General features: G+C 41.1%; 1 protein-coding gene across 2 annotated transcripts; it reads left to right on the forward strand.

The window, feature by feature from the left end:
* Positions 1 to 1,046: 1,046 nt before the first annotated feature.
* On the forward strand, positions 1,047 to 24,870 carry dpf3 (double PHD fingers 3). Of its 2 annotated transcripts, XM_054748370.2 has the most exons (12): positions 1,047 to 1,193; positions 15,428 to 15,588; positions 17,673 to 17,780; positions 20,750 to 20,883; positions 21,076 to 21,171; positions 22,201 to 22,273; positions 22,618 to 22,659; positions 23,204 to 23,341; positions 23,471 to 23,599; positions 23,794 to 23,906; positions 24,065 to 24,146; positions 24,660 to 24,870. In XM_054748370.2, the coding sequence occupies exons 1-12, from the start codon at positions 1,162 to 1,164 to the stop codon at positions 24,725 to 24,727; spliced, it is 1,176 nt and encodes a 391-aa protein (XP_054604345.1). In that variant the 5' UTR covers positions 1,047 to 1,161; the 3' UTR covers positions 24,728 to 24,870. The 2 variants fall into 2 exon arrangements, with proteins under 2 accessions (XP_054604345.1, XP_015803459.1); XM_015947973.3 differs by lacking the exon at positions 22,618 to 22,659 and having other exon boundaries at positions 1,049 to 1,193.

Raw genomic sequence — 24,870 nt, forward strand, 5'->3', positions numbered from 1 at the left:
TGACTTAATTTTTAAACTCTCTTGAGCTACTTGGTTTACGGTAATGCGGCATTCGATGTACCTCGGAAAAAGGAAAATGCTACTTGTACTGACGCGTTCAATGGGCAAGTCGTTCCGTGGGCAAAGTGAGACAAAACTGTTTGTACTTCAGGTTTAATATTTTACTTTATCAAAAGTCATCAAAGTATTTAAGGTTGCTCAATAATTAAGCAGACAAATATGAAAGAGCGAATGCTGACTTACCAACTGTTCACAAACGCAACGTCACGTCATTTTACATAGTCCCGCCTTTCGAACTTATCATTGGTAAATTTTTTCAACAACAATTTTCGGACGTAAGATACGTTCATTGGTTGCTGCATTTAAGATCATGTGGGACATTTGAATTTTCAATCAACAATAAACAAAAATCACTGAAAAGCCGAAACAATTATCAATACGGTAATTATAATTTTGATTTGTCATCCACCATGTTCTACTTTAATACGAAAATCCATATTAATCTGAAAAGTAAGAGAAAATAATATTGAAATTGTATAAATAATAGTTTTACTATATTGTTGCGCTTTTATTGATTTGAAAATAATCTTCAATTAAAGTAACTGAGCATTTATTTTTAACAGCTGAGCACAAGAAACAACTCTGAGCCCGTCACGTGGTTCCAAGAAACAATAATTGTGCGTTGAAGGCTACATTTAATTCCGGTGGACATTAAATGTAGCATACGCGTCCTCTACGAAATGATTAATGATGTTGAACATTAAAAACAAACAAATCACAGAAATTAATAACTTTGATCACGAACTTCGTGATTTATACCCATTGGTAGTATGTAATGTAAATTAGGACAAATAATGCTCAAATGTTCAAACAAAAAGATAAAAAATTGTAGAAATATTAAGAACATCTGGTAATGGCGTACAACTCATAAACTTTTAGACAGCTGTTTTATAACTAAATCTAATTATTTGAGTGGAATGATTCCAGTGCAGAGTATGTTGACATATTTCACTGAAGCCACGCCTCATGTGTTGATGCTTCTGTTGTATTAGAAAGAGCAGAGGACCGCATTGGCTGTCGTTTTTTCCTTTTTTCTTTTTTTTAAGAAGGGTCCCAAACTGCACACAGATTTGGAATATTGCATTACAGTTCTGCAGAAAGATGGCGACTGTCATTCATAATCCATTAAAATCGTAAGTGTATTTCTTTTATCCTTTTTTAAATCTTAGTCGAGCAGCTGCAGACACAACGGTTCCTTTTCCATGTGTTTTTTTAATGATAGGAATCATAAACGCAGCCTTTCATCTGCACTCGGACTGTCTGTTATAATCAGGTATCGCTGCGCGCTGTTGTGCAAAGATCCTCACATAAAAGCATGCACGTTGTAGAAAAAAAGCACACTCTTTAGACATCCAGTCTCGTTGTGCAGTTGGTTTCGCATATGAAGAAAGTTTCACGCAAAAAAGAAGCGACTGGTAAAAGTTTGCATCGGGGAATCCCTAATAGCGATGAAAATTTTGATGCAAATGACATCACAACTGGCGCGCGCACGGGCACTTATTTCAAATGCGTGCACAGTATACTCACAGGAGCAGATTAAAACACGGCCGTGCATGTAGAGGAAATCTGCACCAATATTAAACACATATTGTCAGAAAATGGCAACACAACCATATTGTATGATTTGGAAATCTATAAGTCTTAATTTGCTTTTTCTCCCCTCTAGAAAAGGTTGCCATGTGTCATGTGTCTCAGTGATAGCTCGTGTGTGTGTAAGAATTCTAGGTTTTGTTATAGGAACCGTAATCCAATTCTGCGCCACTTCTTTTAAAACCTTCAGCATGACCTTTCTGGGTAAATGTGTTCCAAATAATACACGTTGTTATCTAAAGCTCTTTGTTGGAAAAAAAGGGAAAAAATGCTTTAAGCTGTTGTTTTCCATCAAAACAGATTAGGATGTAGTGAGTGTACGCGTTAGCTTTTGTTTGCGGTTGTGCCTGTCAAGCAGGAGATTAACAGTGTCCCAGTATTCTCCTGTGGGTCTATCTGTTAAGAGAAAGGCACAAGTTAGGAGCTGATGAAGGAGTACGGATGGGGGTCCCCATCTGTTATTTGTGTGCATCAGATCTAATATTTGCAGAAAAAGATAAGCACTTTTTAAGTCAAAGTATTAAAATACATTTAGAATTGACTTTACATTTTTAAGGGGTATTTTAGCAACTTTAAAGTGTTTTTTTGTTATAAATATATCCGTCTTACTCAATGTAAAAGTCTTCCGAAACAATCTCAGTTTAGAGAAATTACATTCTTCAGGACTGATGTGAGGGTGGCTTGCCAACTCCGGGTCGGGAGAGAGGTCCTACCTCAAGTGGAGGAGTTTAAGTATCTCAGGGTCTTGTTCACGAGTGAGGGTAGGAGGGATCGGGAGATCGACAGGCGGATTGGTTCGGCGTCTGCAGTGATGCGGACGCTGAGCCGATCTGTCGTGGTGAAGAGGGAGCTGAGCCAGAAAGCCAGGCTCTCGATTTACCGGTCCATCTACGTCCCAATCCTCACCTATGGTCATGAGCTTTGGGTAATGACCGAAAGAACGAGATCGCGGATACAAGCGGCCGAAATGAGTTTCCTCCGTAGGGTGGCCGGGCTCAGCCTTAGAGATAGGGTGAGGAGCTCGGACATTCGGGAGGGACTCGGAGTAGAACCGCTGCTCCTCCGGATCGAAAGGAGTCAGTTGAGGTGGTTTGGGCATCTGGTCAGGATGCCTCCTGGACGCCTCCCTGGGGAGGTGTTTCGGGCATGTCCTGCCGGCAGGAGTTCCCCGGGTCGACCCAGGACACGTTGGAGAGGTTAAATCTCCAATCTGGTCCGGGAACGCCTTGGGGTCCTGCCGGAGGAGCTGGTGGAGGTGGCCGGGGAGAGGACGGTCTGGAGCTCCCTAGTTGGGATGCTGCCCCCGCAACCCGGACCTGGATAAGCAGAGGAAGACGATGACGACGAGGATGATGAATCGAGTGGCCCATGGTGGCGGTGAGGTTATGGGCAGGCATATGTTATGGAAAACAAGTACAGGTGCATTTTATTGATGGGATATTGAACACACAGCGATACCGTGATGAGATCCTGAAGCTCAATGTTGCGCAGTTCAACCACGGCCATCAACTCATTTTGCAGCATGATAATGCACGGCTCCGTCTAGCAAGGTTCTGTGCACAGTTCCTGAAAGATGAAAAGATCCCAGTTCTTGCTTGACTGGATGTGCCACCCATCAAGCACATTTGTATACAACCAGTTCTTGACAAAATTTAGCAACCTTGAACAGCTATTGAAGTGGGGTGGACCAACAATTCACAGGCCACATTCAACAACCTGATCAACTCCAACGGAGATGTGTTGAACTGCATGAGGCACATGGTGACTACACCAAATACTGACTGTTTTTTTTATATTGCTTTCTTAAGTAACTGTATTATACAAAATTAACTGTAATGTGATGTTGATAAAATAATGTTGCTCGACTTGCTATAAAATATCAAAGATTGAATCTTGGATATAAAGCAGCAGTGTGTAGTCTCCTGGCGCTAGGGGGCAGTACATACATTTCACGGTAGTTTGACAGCTTATCGCCGTGACTGTCGCTAGTTTAAAAAAAAAACCAGAACGGTAAATGTTGTTACCTGTGGAGCAGAAAGCATGCGACCTCGGCATGATGCCTTCGATTTTGATGGTCCTTCAGGTAATTCCATCAGGAGAATGTAATGTTGATTGTAGTTTTCTGGTGCTGTTGTTTCTGCTCGGGGTCCTGCGTCTGCCGATGATGCCATCATACTACAGCAATACGGCTGGCCCAAAATAAACTGCATCTCTTTTTCGATTCTGTTCTTTTATAAATTTTTTGGAGAGAGTTTAGCAATTTTGTTATTAAGTTCGTGTTTCTTATTGCCTAAATGTTTTTGAACGTGATAACGTAACTTCCATAAGTTGTATGTCCAGCCAATCATCTAGTGCAGGGGTGGGGAACCCTGGTCCATCGAGGGCCGCTATCCAGCATATTTTAGTTTCAACCCTGCATCATCACACCTGATTTCAATCAGCAGGTGATTAACAAGCTTCTGCAGAGCCTGATGAGCTGCAGAACATGTGAATCAACCACTGAATCAGAAGTGTTGGAGCAAAGACATGCAGGATACCGGCCCTCGAGGACCAGGGTTCCCCACTCCTGATCTAGTGTGACGTCATGGACAGGCGCAGGACCCCGAGCCGGCCAGAAGGAAACATGACGTTCCCCAAAGATGCTAGACCCTTCCCTATGTACTTTAGACTCGATTTTCATGGTTATATGTTACAAAGCCACTAATTTCTTTCACCAACTGGACACCATTTAATTCATTGTCAACAATGTTTAGATGGATTTTTCCAGAGATTAAGGGTAAAAACTACACATCGTTAGCCTGGTGAACTAGACCAAATTCTTGCTTAGCAAAGTTTGGTCTAGGAATGCTCCATTGGAACCTCCGCAGCCCATAGCAGCATTCTGGCTGGCCAATCACAGCTCTCTAGATAGATAGATAGATAGATAGAAAGAAAGAAAGAAAGAAAGAAAGAAAGAAAATGATCTTAAAAATCACAAGGCGCTTCTCAAAAAACAAACAAGATTTTTAAAATAACTAAAAAAATGTTTAAAATTAGAAAAAAAATTGTAAGGAAAGGGAGAGAGAAAATGAATAGGAAAGAGGGGTTTCAAACTGATAGAGTGCTGTGATTGGTCCACAATGTTGGGCCAATCACAGCCCTCTATCAGCTTTGTGGGCCAGTCAGAGCCCTCTATTCTTCTAGTGGGCAGGATGATGCAACAGAGTGGAACAAGATGGTGACAGCTCATTTGAATTGGCTTTTACATCAATTTTGAACTATTTGGACTTGGGCTTTATTAGAATCAGGAGCAGACAGATTTATTTAAGTCCTCTATTTAGAAAAGGGATGTAAATTTGCCTTCTTCAACAGCGGTCTGCCTTGTTAACCAACATTCATTGCGGTGAGTACATCACGTTGGTCATTGTCCAATAGCATGCGGAGTTCGTTTGAAAGACAATCGTAGAACCCACCCCACGACCGAGAGCCATCAATGGAGCATTGCCAGACTAAATAATATATTTATAAGGGATGTAAGAAAATGTCGATTATGGCAATATATCATGATATTTTCCCCAGCGAAATAATATTGATATTCAAAAGCTGTGTATCGAAAATATCGATATCACAATATATCGTGATATTGTTTTTTGCAAAAATGTATCGATATTCAAAAGTCGCGTATCTAATTTTTGGAAGAATTTACATGGAAACTTTTGTGTATTTTCTTTTCTTGTGGTATAATTCAAACGCCGACCACTAGTTGGCAGCAGTGTGTAATGGGTTTTGTTTCCACCATTGAAATGTAAATCCCTCTGTCATGGTTAAACATGTTAAGTATCAGTTTGGACTGTTTATTGAATTTTCCTATAGTAAATTTAGTTTAAAAAATCACCAATATCATCTGACTGAATGTATCGCAATATATCGTGATATATTGTATCGTCTCCCCGTATCGTAATACGTATTGTGTTGCCAGGATTTCACCAATACACATCCCTAATATATATTTAGTCTGACTTGTCAGGCTAACACATTGCATCTTTAAGAAAGAAATAATGCATGTGTAAGCTGTTCTTGGACTAGCTGTTAGCTTATCAATCTTGTAGGACACAAACTCATTTTGTCCAGAGGCCTTTCAGGAAGTCCTCTACTGCTGGTGGGGGAGTCATAATTCTTAACTCGTAAACCTAAACACAGTTCAAATGGCTGGAAAAATTTAAAACACTAAACTGCTCATGTACCTGCAGGATGTGGCAGGTAAATCATACGTTTTCTGTGAGGAAGTGAGGACAATCTCATTTCCTATGTAAGATGAACTCTAACCATCAGCACCTGGCAGTAAATATGTCTTGCACTGAGTCATGTTTGGCCCCTGTATATTTTATTGGCAGTTTTTTTTCTCTCTCCCAAATTCACCTTAAAACAAAGATGTCTTTGTGGCTGAGACCTGGGAGGTGGCGTGGGGATGGGACTTAATGAGGAGCTGACATGAGATGTATTTAAATCAGTGCTGCAATTCATATGCAGGGATGTGCTGCTGCTGCTGTCTTATGATCAGGTTGTCGAGGAAACAAAGAGCTCAGGTGGTTATGGTTGTGTTTGCACCAGGATGGAGATGTAAAAGGAATTTGAAGGGTGAGGGGTGGGGTTTGCGTTTTCGGGGTCGTGAGTGTGTTTGTTGCATACATGTGTAAGCCGCGTGCCCCTCCCCCCAACAGATTGTGTAAGTGAGAGTGAGTGATGGTGTGTGTGTGTGTGTGTGTGTGCATTTGATGCATACATTTATACTACAGCCTCAGCACAGGGGTGGGGTGGGGGGGTGAACCCTGGCCTTTGTTCCAGCTCGGGGAATGGTTTCCAGCCGGGAGGAATTAAATGGTCAGAAACATTTTTTATTTCAAGTCCCATTCGGGGATAAATCTTAATTTTGTTTTTCTGCTGTTGCACACATGAGACATTTTGTCTGACCACATGCTGGCGTGTGAGACATGGCAGGTGTGTAGGGTTCCTTACAACCTTGTTGTTTTCATTTTTATTACTTTCTGAGCCCATTCTGTTATATAATTTACAGGACTGGTCCCACTGAGTATAACTTCCAGATTCTTAAAAAAAAGAAGAAAAACCTGAATTAGCTGTTCTACTTTCCCTTCATTTCATTTATTTTCCTTCTTGCTCTCTTTGTGTGCCCATTTAGGCCAAGACAAATATGTGTGTGTGTGCTCTTGCGTACGCACGTAGCGTGTTTGAGATAAAATAAGTGTGACAAGGTTTGAAAGGGAACACGTGTGCCCCAGGACATGTCCGACCTCTATCCACCCCCACGTTTCCTTGCCATTCCACCTTATCAGCTCCTCCTCCAACCCCCTGGTCCTTCTTCATTCCCTCTTTCACCTCACCCACCTTACAAAGTGCCCCAAATACAGTCCCCTGCTTCCTCTGGAACCTCATACCCACAACGTGACCTCATCTTTTCATTCCTGCTCCATCGTTCCTTAATTCTGTTTCTTTGTGTATCGGTGAGCTCTGTTTGGCTTTGCAGTTTTGCATTACTGCCGAGTCAGTGATCTGAATGAAAACAAGAGTGTATGAGCACTACATGCTGTTTGCTACATGCTTTACTGCTGAAAAAGAAAAACAATAGATACGCTGATGCATTTATGTCGGATCTCAAAAACTAGACTGATCAAGTTGAATTTTGCAAAAACAGCAATAACCTTATCTGAAAGAAAGCTAATGGAAATTGTTTCATATCCAGCTGACTGCTGGATTGTCAGTTTTTCTCCTTTCAAAACAAAGGAAGGAGGGACATAACTACTGTTTACCATCAGGGAGTGTGGGGGTGTCGTGTCTCCTCCTAGCTAACACTGCAGCATCGACAATTGTAATTTGACGACGGCCGGCAAAAAGGTCCAGAGTTGTTTAAGGTGGTTGCAGTAACCACATTTTACCACAGGGTGTCATTTTTATTTCATTTCTACATAATGCACCTTTAAAGAAGGAAAAGTACACTGTGAAATAGTGTAGATTTTATGGTAAAACTGCTGCAGCTGGGGTTGCCAGAATGGTACCGTAAAATTATGGCAAAACTTTTTTACGGTAAGAAGGTATTTTTATTGTTGTTTTTACAGTTAAAATGGTACTGAAGTCAATATTTTAATTTAGGAGAAAATGTTTTACTGCGTTGATGGGTCGTGGCCTCACTAAGGGTGCTTCTCAATGTCAAGGAACCTCACCTTGATGCCTTGGTCCCGCCCCGGTTGCCGAGATACATCATCAGGAACCGCCAAGGCGTGTTCCAGTGTTCTGGGTAGGCGTCTGTCCCCCGTTTGTTAGCCGTTTAGCTAGCAGACCAAGGATACATGGGAGGTGTCTTGTTGCCTTCTCTTGGGTAAAAATTTCCAGAATACATTTTCAAAAGGATGATGGAGCAGGAGCTAGCAGCTCCTTTGGGGGCAAATTTCCAGTGGAAATGTGTCAACTAATTTTAGCTATCGGGCTGAAATCTAAAATGTTTTTTTTTTAGATCCAAAGCAGTTATCTGTGGTTGGTTAGTTGCTTAGTAGTTGCAGCTTTGGTGGTTAGCGGGTAGTAACTCACTTACATAGTTAATTAAACCAATATATACACAATAAAAACGTAAACAGGTCGTTATACATCTATATTGAAACGTATACATATAAAATATAACTTTACGTCATGTGACCTGACCTGACCTGACCACCACACTGATTTATGCGATTTAAGTCTGTTCCATTTCGCCGTTTTCTTTGACAAAAAAAGAATAGTGTCCTCGTAAGCAAGGCACTTTGACATTGAGAAACACCATATATAGGATAGCTTACCAGGTTAGTTATTAGTAACATTTTAGCAGGCAAATAATGTGAAAAATGTCTAGAAATTGGCCTAAACATTGGCCCAAAAAACCAACAGCACACAATGACCAATCAGCTTACCATGACCTCTGTGTATCGTCATTGGCAATAGAAAAACCCACATCAGTTGACAGGGGTGGACTGGGACCAAAATTCGGCCCTGGCATTTTTACGAATCGTCGGCCCTCAGTCGGCCCTCCCCATTGGGAGAGGGGTGGGGGTGGGGGGTATTGCCGCCCGTGGACTCGTCTCTTGGCTGAGATCTAATCTGGACTGGGACTGTTAAATTACAAGCAGGGCCAGACCGCTGCGACCGGGAGCCCTGGCCTTCCAGATCAGCTCATTCTCCACAGGTGGAGATCAGCGGGACATTAGCTACATGCTAACGCAGTAAAACAACGCCTACATCATCGCTCTATCGTGTTTTTCTTGCTAAAAATGCCTGGAAAACTCTGTTAGCTTCGGGTTACCGTGTAGCTAATGTTCTGCAGATCACCAACTTTGGAGTGGTGTCGGCCCAAGCTGGGCAAGCAGCCCACTTGGCTAAGCGGCCCACCGGAACGGTGCCAGAATGCCAGATAGGCCAGTCCACCCCTGTCAGTTGATCTCTAATTTCTAGCATATTTAAAAAATTTTAAATCAGTGTTTCTTTTTGCCAAACCTCTTTGACATATTGCTGCCAGAAAAATAATTTTTCCACTTAAGTTTCAAGTCAAGAAACACAAGTCCTCGGTTGAGTCCAAAGTCAAGACATGCAATTGTTGAGTCAAGTCCAAGTGCTAAATGTATTATTTCAAGTTCCACCTTGGTCATTTAACCTAATAAATTAATTAGAGTAACAATAAATAATCCACAAATCACAATTACTTTTCAAAAGGGGGACATCTGTTGACTTTGCACAGAATATCATTATCATTTATCCAAATAAAGTCATTGTTTTTAAAGTTAGAGTTAAATCCTTGTTTTATCAAGTCAAGTCAAAAGTAATCGAGATTGTGACCCAAGTCAGTCTCATGTCATGAAAATGGTGGAAGTTGTAGGATGGGTATGTAAGGGACAGGAAGGACATGGACAGAACACAGGACATGACGTCTTGAGTCAAGGTCATGTGACAGAATGACTTGTAGATCCTACTATGGGAGATTATATATACACGCAGAGTTGTAGCAATTTCTTTGTTTCTAATTTTCATTCGCTGTGGCGGCCATCTTGATTTGGACTGACTGTAGAAGCTTTTACAATTTACGTGAGTGTGGCAACATGTTAGTGACTAAGGCTGGGACGATAATCAAGGTTAAGACATGTACAGCTTTATTACTATAATTTATTATCATTATTGAAGTGCAGTTTTGGTTTTTGACACTGGATAGGCCATTGTTTATTTTTTTGGAGAGACGGGGTCTATTTTATTGTTTTTGGTGCAATATTTTCTATCAGAGAGAAGGTCCTTTTTTATTTATTTATTTTAGTTTGTTTGTTTTATTTATTATTTAGAAGTTCTGGTTCTGGACATTCCAAAGTTAAATAAAGGTTTAATTGTTGCATTTTATAGGGTGCACTTGCATTACTATGGTATATTAACATTACACAAGTAGTTGTGTTGGTCTAGATAATGTCAACAATAATATCGTTTATCATCAATAATTTGTTGGACGATATATCGTCCAGCAGAATCTGTTATCGTCCCAGGTCAGTTAGTGACGGTTTCTCCTGTTGGCATCTTGTGTGATCTTTAGGGGTCTGGACATGTACCAGCCCAGCTCCTGTTTTATGTTTTTCATCCTGCAAAACTTTCTCAATCTTTTGGTCTATTTTTGATTAGTTTCTGCTCCTTTTTTTTTTATTTTATTTTTTTTTACAGTATCTGCACAGTGTCTGGCTTTAAATGCTTGCTGGCTGGAGTGCTTTTGTGAAACAGACCTACAGAAATGAGAATGCAGCTGGTGCTTTTGGTAACACACATGTTTATACAATCTGAGGCCAGCAGCAGTCGCACTGATTCAGTCAGAGCCAAATCTCCAGAAGAGACTTCCTGTCACATAACTCACATTCCCAGAGGTAAAATGTTATCTCTGCTGTCACCATTTGTTGCCTGAACTGAGGCGTGTGTGCGTGTGTGTGTGTGTGTGTGTGTGTGTGTGTGTGTGTGTGTGTGTGTGTGTGTGTGTTAGTGTGTGGACCTACAGACATTTATCCTCATCTTTCTAGACTCATTTTCTTCACCACACACTGGCTGTTCCTTTCTGTCCCGTTTTCAACAAGTAAGTGTCTGTGCAGCCTCCCCAGGCAGCTTCCTAAACTCCTACATAAGTGAGCTGCTGTGCATTTGTCTGCGTGCTGTTTTGAAGACACGAGAGTGAAGAGACATCTGTCCGTGTGCTGTCCTGAGACGTGTCTCCATCCACCTCAAACCCAACTCGGAGATTACGCTTGGGCCCCTTGGTGATGACCGATCACAGTGACTGGGCATCTACAACGTTCCTCTTGAACAGCAGCATTCTGGACAATGATGGACGTGCAGTTATGCATTTATGTGTGTGTAAGTGTGTGTGTGTGTGTGTGTGTGTGTGTGTGTGTGTGTGCAAGCACTCTGATTGGATGATTCCTTATTGCTGCTTCAAATTCTCAATTTGTAAAGAAAAAAACATTTAGAATGAAATCTTGTACTTTATAAAGTTGCTGTAGCATTTATTATCTTCATTGTCATCATAGTCATTTATCTTCTCTTTCTGCTTCATTTTTCCATCTTTTTCCCAAATTTCCTGTTCCCTCAACTTTATACCCCACCATCCATCTCTCTCCTCCGCTTACAGTCTCCAACGTGTCGACACACCACACAACTCAGTCCAATTTATTATGGCCAAAGCTGTTATTTATTTATTTATTTATTTTTATTCTTTTGGGGGCTGGTACATAACAGTGTCATGGTCTGCGTCTGCGTCTCCCTCATGTGTCTCCTTGTGTGCTCCATCCCCCTCTAAGGATCCTCTTATGTGTCTCTTTGTGTTCCTCGTGTGTCCCCTGGTCTGCAGCCCTCCAGATTATCCCTCCCAGGTCCTGTGCTCCCGTTGGTCTCCCTTAGTCACCCGTCTGCAGTTTTTATAGGTTCAGCTTTTCATTTTATTAGTCTATTTAGTATGTTTTCCCACCGGGTTTTGTAGTTTTCCTTCCCCCTTAGAATATTAGTTATTTTGCTGCTTTTCTTGTCTTTAGGTTTTTACTCTTAGGTCATGTTAGTTTCCTCCCTGATTAGTTAATTGCTTTCACTTGGTTTCTCTCCCCACACACCTGCAGCCTATCTGCCTCCCATCATGCCCCAGTGTATATAGCCCTGTCTGCGTCTCTGTCTGTCGTTGGGTCATTGTCACCTTTGTCTCGTTCACCTCGCTAGATTTGGATCTTCGTTTTTGGATTCTAGGTTTTGTAATTTGGGACTTTGATTTTTGTTTTTTGGCTTCCTGCCCCATTTTTTTTTTTTTTTTTTGGATTTACAGTTGTGGTCAGAAGTTTACATACACTTGTAAAAAATATGATATAATGGCTCTACTGAGTGTCCCGTTAATTCTAAAACTCTGATTTTTCTCTGATAGAGTGATTGGAACGGATACTTCTTTGTCACAAAAAACATTCATGAAGTTTGGTTCTTTAATGTCTTTATTATGGGTTAACAGAGAAAAGTGATCACATTTGCTGGGTCACAAATATACATACAGCAGTGCTAATATTTGGTTACATGTCCCTTAGCCATTTTCAATTCAATTAGGTGCTTTTGGTAGCCATCCACAAGCTTCTGGTTGAATCTTTGACCACTCCTCTTGACAGAATTGGTGAAGTTCAGTTAAATTTGATGGCTTTCTGACATGGACTTGTTTCTTCAGCACTGTCCACATGTTTTCAATGGGGTTTAAGTCAGGACTTTGGGAAGGCCATTCTAAAACCCTTATTCTAGCCTGATTTAGCCATTCCTTTACCACTTTTGATGTGTGTTTGGGGTCATTGTCCTGTTGGAACACCCAACTGCGCCCAAGACCCAACCTTCGTGCTGATGATTTTAGGTTATGTTGAAGAATGTGAAGGTAATCCTCCTTCTTCATTATCCCATTTACTCTCTGTAAAGCACCAGTTCCATTGGCAGCAAAACAGCCCCACAGCATAATATTCCCACCACCATGCTTGACTGTAGGCATGGTGTTCTTGGGGTTAAAGGCCTCACATTCTCTCCTCCAAACATATTGCTGGGCATTGTGGCCAAAAAGCTCGATTTTTGTTTCGTCTGACCACAGAACTTTCCTCCAGAAGGTCTTATCTTTGTCCATGTGATCAGCAGCAAACTTCAGTCGAGCCTTAAGGTGCCACTTTTGGAGCAAGGGCTTCCTTCTTGCACGGCAGCCTCTCAGTCCATGGAGATGCAAAACATGTTTGACTGTGGACAATGACACCTGTGTTCCAGCAGCTTCTAATTCTTGGCAGATCTGCTTTTTGGTGATTCTTGGCTCACTCTTTACCCTCCTGACCAATTTTCTCTCAGCAGCAGGTGATAGCTTGCGTTTTCTTCCTGATCTTGGCAGTGATGAAACAGTGCCATGCACCTTATACTTACAAACAATTGTTTGCACTGTTGCTCTTGGGACCTGCAGCTGCTTTGAAATGGCCCAAGTGACTTTCCTGACTTGTTCAAGTCAATAATTTGCTTTTTCAGATCCATGCTGAGCTCCTTTGACTTTCCCATTGTAGCGTTTGTGGGCGTTTGTATCCAATGAGCCCTATTTACCTGGCCTAAGAGAAGTCACCAGCTGTAGTCACTCATAATCACTCACAAGAAGTTAAGAGGCCATGCGATGAAGCTCAGTTCACTGACACGTTTCTGTCACCAAAATTGCTAGTTCATGTTGCTGTATGTATATTTGTGACCCAGCAAATGTGATCACTTTTCTCTGTTAACCCATAATAAAGACATTAAAGAACCGAACTTCATGAATGTTTTTTGTGACAAAGAAGTATCTGTTCCAATCACTCTATCAGAGAAAAATCAGAGTTTTAGAAATAACGGGACACTCAGTAGAGCCATTATATTATATTTTTTACAAGTGTATGTAAACTTCTGACCACAACTGTATTCTGAATAAAAGGATTTTTACGTTATTGCTCCACTCAGTGTCACCTGGTTCTCTGCATCTTTGGGTCCTAACCTCCTCTTGGCTCCCCATCGTGACAAACAGTCTCAATAGATACTAACATGGAGGAACAGAAGATACAGATACGGCAGTTGATTTTGGAAACAGGTCCCAATCATACCCTTGCAGACATGCAGTGTCAGAATAACAGCAGTCGCATAACATGCTTGATTTCACCCATAGTCTTTGTCTGTCTTCATAAAGTTCCTGAATCCATCCCAGTGAGAAATTCCCTCTGTTGTCTTCACTCAGTCTGCTGAGCATACATTCATACGATGCAGATTCGGCCATTCCTTAATCTCTGGAGATTCTGCTGCTTTCCAGTGTCTTAAAATGACACGACAGGCTGTTATTAATCCCACTGAGATGATTGAAAAATTACATTTGTTTACATTAGGGAACTGAGATTTATTTCCTAATAAACACAGTTCTGGGTCAAAAGGGATGTCTGTTCCACACCACTTACTTAGGATCTTGACAATCCGAGTCCAGAAACATCTAATAGGAGCACATTCCCAGATATAAAGCATAAACGTCCCAATATTCCTTTTGCATTTCCAACATGAATCGTCATCCACTAGCTTCATTCTAAACAGTCTAGATGGTGTATGATAGTATCTGTGTAGTACATTATATTGCATGCTTACCACGATTGAGAACAATTGTTTTCCATTTATCATTATAAATCATTATGCCAAGGCCTTTCTGCCAGATCATTTTTAACTTGCTTTCTAGCTGGAAGTTTCACATCCTCAGTTACTGTGTTGTCTTCAATATTATACGGCTGCGAGGTAATGCAGCTTCTCATTTGCAAGAATTTCCAAAAATGACCCTTTCCCACTAAGTTAAACTCTTGCACCAGGTTATCATGTGGCAGAAACACCCCTTCTTTAAACAAATCACCAATAGTATTTAATCCTTTCACTTACCACTCTTCCCAGTAAACAGGTTTCTTCCCTATGCAGATCCTGGGATTATACCATAATGAGGAATATTTCTGCTGACTATGTTTGAGGTTTAACAGTCTATGGACTCTGCCAAAGCTGGTTTTTGTCCAGTTTGGCATTCTTTACATATCTGAGAGGAAAAATCCCCGAGAGGGGGTTTGATGGTCAGAGATATAGTAAACACAGAAGCAGGATATTTAGGATTTACCGACTCGAGCAGGGATCATTCTTCTGTTTTCAAAAGTTTGAGAAATTTTTCTGCATGTCTTTTTTTTTTCATTTCAAGTCACACGTTTTACTCAGTTTTATTAAATAAATTAATGTCAATATGAGTCACATGTTTCCTGTGGCTCTAATATGAGAATCTGGAACCTATTATGATTATTCTGTCTTTTAGGGTTAATCTTAATTATTATTTTGTGTTGCTGCTCTTTTTAAAACTTTTTTAGATCACATAAATGGCTTCAGGATATATATATATATATATATATATATATATATATATATATATATATATATATATATACACATAATTCTGATGTTATTTTCTACAAAATAAAGAATTAGAAAATCTCATCCAGGCTAAACATTTCAGATACACTCAATATTAATCAGTTTTGTGCTAAATAATAGCAACGGTGGTTTGCCGTACTCAAAACAAAATAAATATGTACCGGTAAATGAAATGAATAAATAAAGACCTCCATAAATGTTCAGTGGAACCGTTATGTTTCATGTTGGGTTCAGGTTTCGTCCTGCTCTGCTGCCTGACTATATCTGTGTCCCTCCTCTGTTTCTGCAGGCTCGGTGACCAGTTTTATAAAGAGGCCATTGAACACTGTCGCAGCTACAATGCTCGCCTCTGTGCTGAGCGCAGCGTGCGAATGCCCTTCTTGGACTCCCAAACTGGCGTGGCTCAGAACAACTGCTACATCTGGATGGAGAAACGTCACCGTCGGCCAGGTGAGACACACCTGGGAGAGCTTGTGGGGTGGTGGTGGGCGAGTGGTACAACACTATTTTCCCTCCAGTTAATAAATAAATGTTTAGTTCTACACTTTTTAAAATTTAAAAACACACAAAAACTCCACTCTCAAAACAATAATAGCATTATTCAATATTATCGGCTGATATTGGAATTAAAATATAACACATGAAATTATCGGGATGAGATTTTAAGAACCAGCTTCTGCTTTTTGCAGATGATGTGGTCCTTTTGGCTTCATCTGAAAGTGATCTCCAGCTTTCGCATCAGCTCCTCTAAAACCGAGACCATGGTCTTGAGTCAGAAATGGGTAGAATGCCTTCTCCGGGTCAGGGATGAGGTCCTGCCCCGAGAGCTGAGCCGGAAGGCAAAGCTCTCGATTAACTGGCCGATCTACATTCCTACCCTGATGTATGGTCACGAGATTTGGGTAGTGTCCAAAATGATGAGATCGCGGATCCAAGCGGACAAAATGGGTTTTCTCCGCAGGGTGCCTGGGCTCTTCCTTAGAGATAGGGTGAGAAGCTCGGTCATCTGGGAGGGGCTCGGAGTAGACCAGCTGCTCCTCTATGTTGAGAGGAGCCGGTTGAGGTGGCTCAGGCATCTGATTAGGACGCCTCCTTGGTGAAGTTTTTTGGGCACTTCTAATTGGGAGGAGATCGAAAGGAAAACCCAGGACACGCCGAAGGGACTATGTCTCACGGCCGGCCAGGGAATGCCCTAAAAGGTACAAAAAGTCCCTAAAGAAGTGTTGATCACCAGTTCAAAAGCTTGTTCGGGTTCATCTGAAACAAAATCTAAAGAAATGAGGGATGACTTTAACACTTGTAAATATGCATCCATTTCTTCAATAAGATCAGACTCTGATGTCTCAGAAATGGTTTTTCTTTGATTTATCGAGCAGTCGAGACTTTTTACGCACGTGCGGTTCATCTGAGAAGCCAAAGGGAACAATCATGCTTTTTTCTGAGACCTGAACAGAAATAGCCCGCTCTCCATCTCCATGCAAAGTCCTTCAGGCCACACCCTATACTTTGTGGCAGACCTAACACACATGATATGCATTTATTCTGGGCTTATTCCTCCCCCAACTTCTCCTGAGATTTTTATTTGATGCTCTACTCATGTGGACATAAAAGCTCTTCTCCTTTGCTTCTGTCTCCTAGATTATGGTTAAATGCGTAGGTAGTTCATTATTTATGAGCAGGGAGATAATTATGCTTTGCCAGAGCATTCTACGATTTTAACGTGTTTGATGAAATATTTTTTACTTACAAACAACAATGCCAAAAAAGAAAAAAAAAACTAAAATTAAATCTTTGTTTCTTTAACCAAACAAGTAATTTATCTGAAATAAAATAGCACCATGTTTAACAGGAATGCCCCCAAACCTATTATTCCCATCTAAGGAAATTAATTTGAAGGCTGAGAATTATTTATTTATTTATTTTAAACAGTCTTGGATTATTTAGGAGACCAAATATCACACATTATATGCTAACATAAGTCCTGCAATTTGTCAGGACCAACCAAACAGGCTAACGTCCAGCCAATCACGTATTGTGACGTAAACGGCAGCTCCCTCAGCTGATCTGAGAGCCTGAGTACATCTGATACCCCTGCATTAATTCCATGTAGATTTTGGTGTTATGCAAAAATGCTAAATGTGTGAAAATTAAAAAAACTTTGCTTAAAAAATCTTTGAGTCAACTATTATGAAATTTTGAGCAGTTTGATCTTTGCTTTGCTCTGGCTAGCCAATTGTTCATCAGTCAATTTGGATATACACTTTGTTTCTCCATACTGATGTTCAGGAAAAGTGAGATAGTAGCAATGTCTTTAAGTACAAGGCCTGTCCGTGGACCAGTGTACGTGCATGCGTGGGTTTGTGTGTGTGTGTGTGTGTGTGTGTGTACAAAACTCAATGGAGGGTTTGTTACCCTTGCCAGTAGGTTTTGAAATTCTTCCAGTGTGCCCATGTCTCTCCTCGCGCTCGTGTGTGTGTGTGTGTGTGTGTGTGTGTGAAATCTTATAATCCTGTTGCATACGTGTGTTTTTTCAGGCCAGGCTGCAGGACAGATGTATACGTACCCTGCTCGTTGCTGGAGAAAGAAGAGGCGACTCCACCCTCCCCTGGATCCCCAGCTCCGCCTGTGTGAGCTTCGTCTAGGTAAGACAAGACAAACAACATACAGGCACATTGCTGCACCGAACACACACACACACACACACACACACACACACACACACACACACACACACACACACACACACACACACACACACACACACACACACACACACACACACACACACACACACACACACAAAAAGATGGTTTTGACACACCGTTGCACAAATAAAACCACTTTAACTCATGCATTGTTTCACCTTTGCAAACTAATGTCAATTTAATAGAAATGTTCATCATTTCTCTCAGGATTGGGCCATCTGGCTCTGGTTATCCCATCTCTCACACCAGGTCTCCAGGTTCATTCGCTCCCCTGAATCAATCCCCCCTCTTGCTGTTCTGTGGCTGCATGCACACACTTTATACTAACACCCCCCACATGTGACTCTTTCTCCCCGCTGCAGCTCAGAAGCACCCTTAGTAGGCCTCAATAGTAATTTATTCACAAGACAATGACATGTGAGTCGTATGAAGTGGCAGCATTGCTTTATGATGTGCATCCGTGCATGCTTACAGTTTTTGTTAGAGGGTTTAAGCAAAGGAATGCTCAGGAACCTGATAAGATGGTGGATAAAGGCATAGCTTTGTTTCTGCTTTCCTCATCCATTGTTTCACCCCTCGCTCTCTTCCAGACGCAATATAATACTCCAGAGCTTTCTGCAAAGAATGATTCCTTTTTAAGTTGAGGAAAGAGAGCTGCAACCTAAGTGCATGACAGAAAATCTCTACAGCTTAAAGCGAGGAGATGGAGCTTTTTCTGTTTTGTTGTTTCGTTTTGCAGGTTGACCCAAATATCTACAATAACACCATGGGGATGTGAATACTCTCCTTTGTTTTGTTCGATGGTTGATGTTTATTTAATGCATCCTGTGCAGAGGTTTGTCTGTGTGCACAGATGCACAGAGGAGCTGTCATGAAACAGTGGTTTTCTTTATGCTTTGCTCTGAGCTTTTAGTGTCAGCAGCTTTTCTTAAAATAAACCTAAGTGATGTAAAACTCGAACTAAAGCTTGAAATGGCCATCACTGTTAGGGTATACAATGAGGATTTAAACAAAATTGGCATAAATACAATACATTTACTGTAGAAATAGCCAGATGTTGTTGTTTTAAAATGAATTATTTTATATTTGGTGGCATTAAAAAAAATCTTGGAACAAGTGCAACAACAATCTGCAATATTTTTGGTGAATAATAAAAACAAATCAGTCTCACAGCTTTTGTGGGCAAAATTAGCATCATTTTAAGATATTGGCGATGAAACTGACTTCAGAGAAAAAAATAAAAAATCGGTCAGTCAATCAATCAATCAATCAATCAATCAATCAATCATCAATCAATCAATCAACAAATCAACCAACTAACCAACCAACAATCAATAAATCAACAAATCAACCAACTAACCAACCAATCAATCAATCAATCAACCAACTAACCAACCAACAATCAATCAATCAACCAATCAATCAATCAATAAATCAATCAACCAACCAACCAACCAATCAACAAATCAACCAACCAATCAACAAATCAACCAACTAACCAACCAACCAACAACCAATCAACAAATCAACTAACAAATCAACCAACTAACTAACCAACCAACAATCAATCAATCAATCAATCAATCATTGACCCAACATAAAACCTCTCTTCCCCACCCAGAAATTTTAATTATGATCACATCTATTGTGGTGAAGTAGGAGCTGAGCCAGAAAGCCAGGCTCTCGATTTACCGGTCGATCTACGTTCCTACCCTCACCTATGGTCATGAGCTTTGATTAATGACAGAAAGAACGAGATCGCGGATACAAGCAGCCGAAATGAGTTTTCTCCGTGGTGTGGATGGGCTCAGCCTTAGGGATAGGGTGAAGAGCTCTGTCATTCGGGAGAGACTTTAAGTAGAGCCACTGCTCCTCCATATCGAGAGGAGTCAGTTGAGGTGGTTTGGGCATCTTGTTACGATGCCTCCTGGACGCCTCCCTAGGGCCAGCAGGAGGCCCCCTGGCCGACCCAGGACACGTTGGAGAAAGTACATCTCCGACCTTGCCCCGGGAACGCCTTGGGGTCCTACCGGAGGAGCTGGTGGAGGTGGATAAACGGAAGACGCGATCACATTTATGTACCCCTCTTCCCCATTTATAGCCCTCAAGCACACACACAGTCATGTTAAATCTTTGTTAAACTTGGAGAAATTTTTGTTTGTAACAGACAAGATCAAGGACTGTTGACAGTTTTTACAGCAGGAAGCTCTGATATATAAGATGACACAATAAATGAAAGATTTTAATAATAAGAAGAATGAGAATAAAGATCCAGAAACAACCATTCTTCTGTGGGTCCAGACTGATGTAGAAACCTACCTTTTAAGTCATTTATGGACTCTCAATCAACTGGAAATATATATTAGATCAGTGTAATTAGAAGGGAAGGAGTATATTGGCATTAACAACTTGTCCATCTCCTGGCATACGTTAACTTTTGATCATTTTGAATCAAAACATAATTTATCACAACTTCAATATACATGGTGTTTTTTTAAATGCGACTTTATGCAACAAAAACTTCAGGGCTTGTGGTAAATATGAATAAGCATTTCATTGTTGCAGCATATTAAATGGCCAATAGCAACACATTGCTGTGTGGCGCGTTAAAGAGAAAATGTCCATGTTATAAATGCATTTTCAGTTTTTCCTTCCAATAAAAGCTTGGAACGACAAGCAGTGAAACAAAAAAATCCATTGGCTGCCATCTTTAAACACATGACTCTCTCTCTCTCTCTCTCTCTCTCTCTCTCTCTCTCTCTCTCTCTCTCTTTATATATATATATATATATATATATATATATATATATATATATATATATGTGTGTGTGTGTGTGTGTGTGTGTGTGTGTGTGTGTTATATTTTTATTTTTATAACTATTTCTATCCTTACCGTGCCTCTACAGAAGCAGAGCTGGCCCCTAAGCGTGAGGGGCCACCAGGGGAGGCCACGGCCCTGGAGGCCCTTCTGAGGAGTGACAACCTGCTGGAGAAAAAAAACAACATCGCTAAAGAAGAGGAAACTCTGCTGGAAATACAGGTTTTTGTGCATTTTTTGTATAATTCTAAAACAGGTTTAAATAATGTCAGGTTATCTATTACTAACGAAATGTGATTGCAGCATTAAAACTTGTAGAAAAGTACCTTTGCACCATGGAGCGAAGCATACCTCTGTGTTCTGCTTTGCCTGATTTTTTTTCATGCAGTGAGTTATTTTGGTCTAATCATGCAGAGAGTGCTGGAGGCGGAGGAAAACGGGGACAGTTTCCACGATGAGGATGAGTTTGAACTTGATACTCCAAAGAGAAAGAACAAGAATAGAGGAAAAGTAAGTGAACAAGACGTGAGACACCAACTCCTCTCTGAGGTTTGTGGTGTGAAGGGTAGTATGGACGCCAACAGGGAACATGTTTTGGGTGTAACATGAGAAAAACTCATCTTTGCACCATTATTTTATTTCATTTTTTGCGAAAATAGATAAAATGAGTCTAATATCTTAATTATCTTGGTTAGTTGGTTAGTTTCCGGAACTGCGCTGCTCTGGGTGGCTCCATGTTGGAGTAGCTCTGTTGACTATATGTAAGTTTTGCCTTTTTTTGGGACATTTTACTTTTCTGTTTCTGGTGCTGTGAAGCTTAGAGGATTTTTACTGCAATTTTTTCACTTTTTTCACTTTTTGAGCGTTTGTTATGATGCGTAACCATGGTTACAAGCTGGTTTACAATCGGGAGCAGCTGATTAACATTGGAAAGGCTGAAATAATACCTCAACTGAAGCCTCAAGTCCCAAATGAGCTAAAATGCAAGAAGCGTGTATGCAGAGCGGGAGCAAAACGGAAACAGAGAAAGAGGAATTTCAAACCATCTCTTCCTTCGATCATAATGGACAATGATAAATCAGGTGCTGGTCAGCATCAGAAGCAGGGACCTGAAAAGGCTCAACAGCCTAATAAAAAAGGCTGGTTCTGTTCTGGAGATGACTGTGGAACCACTGGAGGAGATAATGCAAAGAAGGATTCTCCAGAGAATCAAGAAAATGATGGACAACCCTGAGCATTCTCTTCACAAGACTGTCCGACAACGGAAGAGTGTCTTCAGTCAGAGGCTTCTTCAGTTTGGCTGCAACACCGACCGCTACTGGAGATCCTTCCTGCCAACAGCCATTGTAATATACAACAACTCTTTGATGACTAGATTATTATTATTATTCTCAGCAATCAATTTCCCCCTGGGATTAATAAAGTATTTTTGAATTGAATTGATTTGAATTAAAAAATGCATGCGTGTTGGATTTTTGTTTTAACGCTGGAACACGTGCAGGATTCCACACCTGATCGATGTTTATCGTTTCCCTCCAGAACAGAGGATCAACTCGCAGAAGGACAGAACCTGTTAATACTGATGACCAGGATAAACCTTACGTCTGTGACAGTAAGGATACAAATAGCTTGCTTTTTTTGGTCTGCTTGTCACATTATCCTGCTATTAAATTAGAGAAAAGAAGATGAGTGTTTCTCTAATCCTTTAATGATACTGTTTTATCTGTCTGGTCCTAAGAACTGGTCCTGATCTGCAGCATGAAAATAAATCCGTTTCTTCAGATTCGATTTGACCAGCATGCCTCTTTTGTATTTGGACAGAATCCCTCTCAGGAATGAATTGCCCTTTTTTTGATAGAGACTGAAAAACAAACTCCAACAAATGAATGTCATCCTCATTTTATGTCTCGTTCTGTCTTTCCGTTATTGTCTGCCTTTGTGTCTTCTCTGTTTCAGATAGATACAAACAAAAGCATAATTCAAAAAAGACTGAAGAAGGTATCTGAACGAGTCACACTATTCTCTTGCTAGTGACTACTACCATCAGCCGTTTCTGCTAACATAGCTTCTGGCATGAGAATGGCTGAGTGAATGCTGCTTGTCCAGAGCTCCTCCTCATGAAGTCAGCGCGAACGCTGCATTACACTAACGCTACGCTCGGACAGTGCAAACTTAATCTACATTAGAAGCTCGGCTGATGCTGCACAGAGGGATGCATGTTTCGTGTGGTTCAAGCTAATGACTCACAAATCCTGCAGAAGCGTTATTTTTTTTTAATAATAGGATTATTTTTGAGGATCTCCCTAAAATTTGAACTGAAGTGGTTGCAGCGTTGTTGCACAGAAAAATCTGGATAAACAGTTATTTTATTGTAAGTTTTTCTTGTTTCCTGCTGTTTTAGTCTGTATTGGAGATTTAACCAATAGAATCTCTTCTTGGCAATAAATATGAAGCAGAAAAAGCTTTTCTACACCCTTATATTCATTGAATGTTTTCTTTCACGTGCTCTTCTGTTAACAAATCTGCAATGTCTCACCCGCAGTCTGTGGAAAGCGCTACAAGAACCGGCCCGGCCTGAGCTACCACTACACACACACTCACCTAGCCGAGGAGGAAGGCGAGGAAGAGAAGGAGCCGGAGATGGCTCCAGCTTCACCACTGAACTCTGACAACCACAAATGTAAGATTTGAATTCACAAAAGCTAATGCTCCAAATCTTCCTAAAACAGCTCAGTAACTGTTTCTTACTCAAATCACTCCATCTTTTTCCGTGTATACCCTTGTCATGTTTTTCTGTTCCTGCCGACAGCACAGAAGGGTTTGGATGGCACCGTTATTCCCAACGACTATTGTGACTTCTGCCTTGGAGATCAGGACTCAAACAGGAAAACAGGGCAGGCAGAGGAGCTGGTGTCCTGCTCTGACTGTGGACGCTCTGGTGAGTCTGAAACTCAGAAAACTAACAATAAAGCACTTCTTTTGTTCTCATAAGCAATGAAAAAAATTTAGGTTTTTCAAAAGGAATCAGTGGCACTCCTGCCCGAAAAAACCTTATCAACGGCAGTTCCGTGTGTAGAAGAAGACCCTAAATGGATCCTAAATATTCCTCCGATCTTCCCCTCTCCACCACAGGTCATCCTACATGCCTGCAGTTCACTGAGAACATGATGCAGGCGGTGAGGACGTACCAGTGGCAGTGCATCGAGTGCAAGTCCTGCAGCCTCTGTGGCACTTCAGAGAACGACGTACGTAGCACAGAGGGAAGCTTTCCTCTGTTTTATTCCAAGTTCTCCAACCTTTTTGTCAGCAATGACGGATTCTTGTCTTTGATCCACATCCTGAGTGATACCCTCTGCTTGTTGCTGTGGTATTTAGGATATTGGTGTGTGTGTTTCATATGCAGGACCAGCTGCTGTTCTGTGACGACTGTGACAGAGGATACCACATGTACTGCCTGAAACCTCCAATGACTCAGCCTCCTGAAGGTGAGAGCAGCTCTCTCAGGTTTTATCATTAACTGCATTTTTTTCAACCTCCGCGCCGTGAGAATGAACATCCCAGCTCTAAAGCCGATCTTTATTCGCCCATGTCACACGTCACGTGATCAGGAAGCAGAAAGTCCATCTGTTAGATCGTTTTTGGCCGCTGCTGTAAAAAAAGTGAGGCGCAAACCAGAAAAGCTTCTAATCACAATTCGACGACGGATTGTGAAAGAACGGATAACGCTCGAAACGCGCGGATTCTTGCTGATGTAAGAAGTGAGTCTCTTTGTTTTGGTAGTTTTGGCGTTGACATCATCCTAGAGCGCAACTTTCTGTGACTCTTGAAAAAACGGTAGTAACGCCAAAAAACGCTACCAGCGAAGGGCTTTTCCGCTCAGGAAACGGCTTGCAGTAAATGAGTTAAACACATCAGTGGATGGATGCTACGTATGTGATGTGCTGTTGTTGCAGATTGTATGAAATAAAGTTAACGTGTCTCTGTTTTTCTTCTCTCAGGGAGCTGGAGCTGCCATTTGTGTCTGGACCTGTTAAAGGACAAAGCCTCGGCCTACATAGAAGCATAACATCAACCCAAAAGTGGTGCAGAACACACACGCGTATTTAGAAACACACACATAGACAGTTCATCATGACACCCACTTGTACACATTCCAGTGCATTGCAGGCTCAGGTCGTTTGGTGAAAGAGGGGAAGAGATCTACCTCTC

Source organism: Nothobranchius furzeri, chromosome 2, assembly GCF_043380555.1.
Source record: "Nothobranchius furzeri strain GRZ-AD chromosome 2, NfurGRZ-RIMD1, whole genome shotgun sequence".
Lineage (NCBI taxonomy): Eukaryota > Metazoa > Chordata > Actinopteri > Cyprinodontiformes > Nothobranchiidae > Nothobranchius > Nothobranchius furzeri.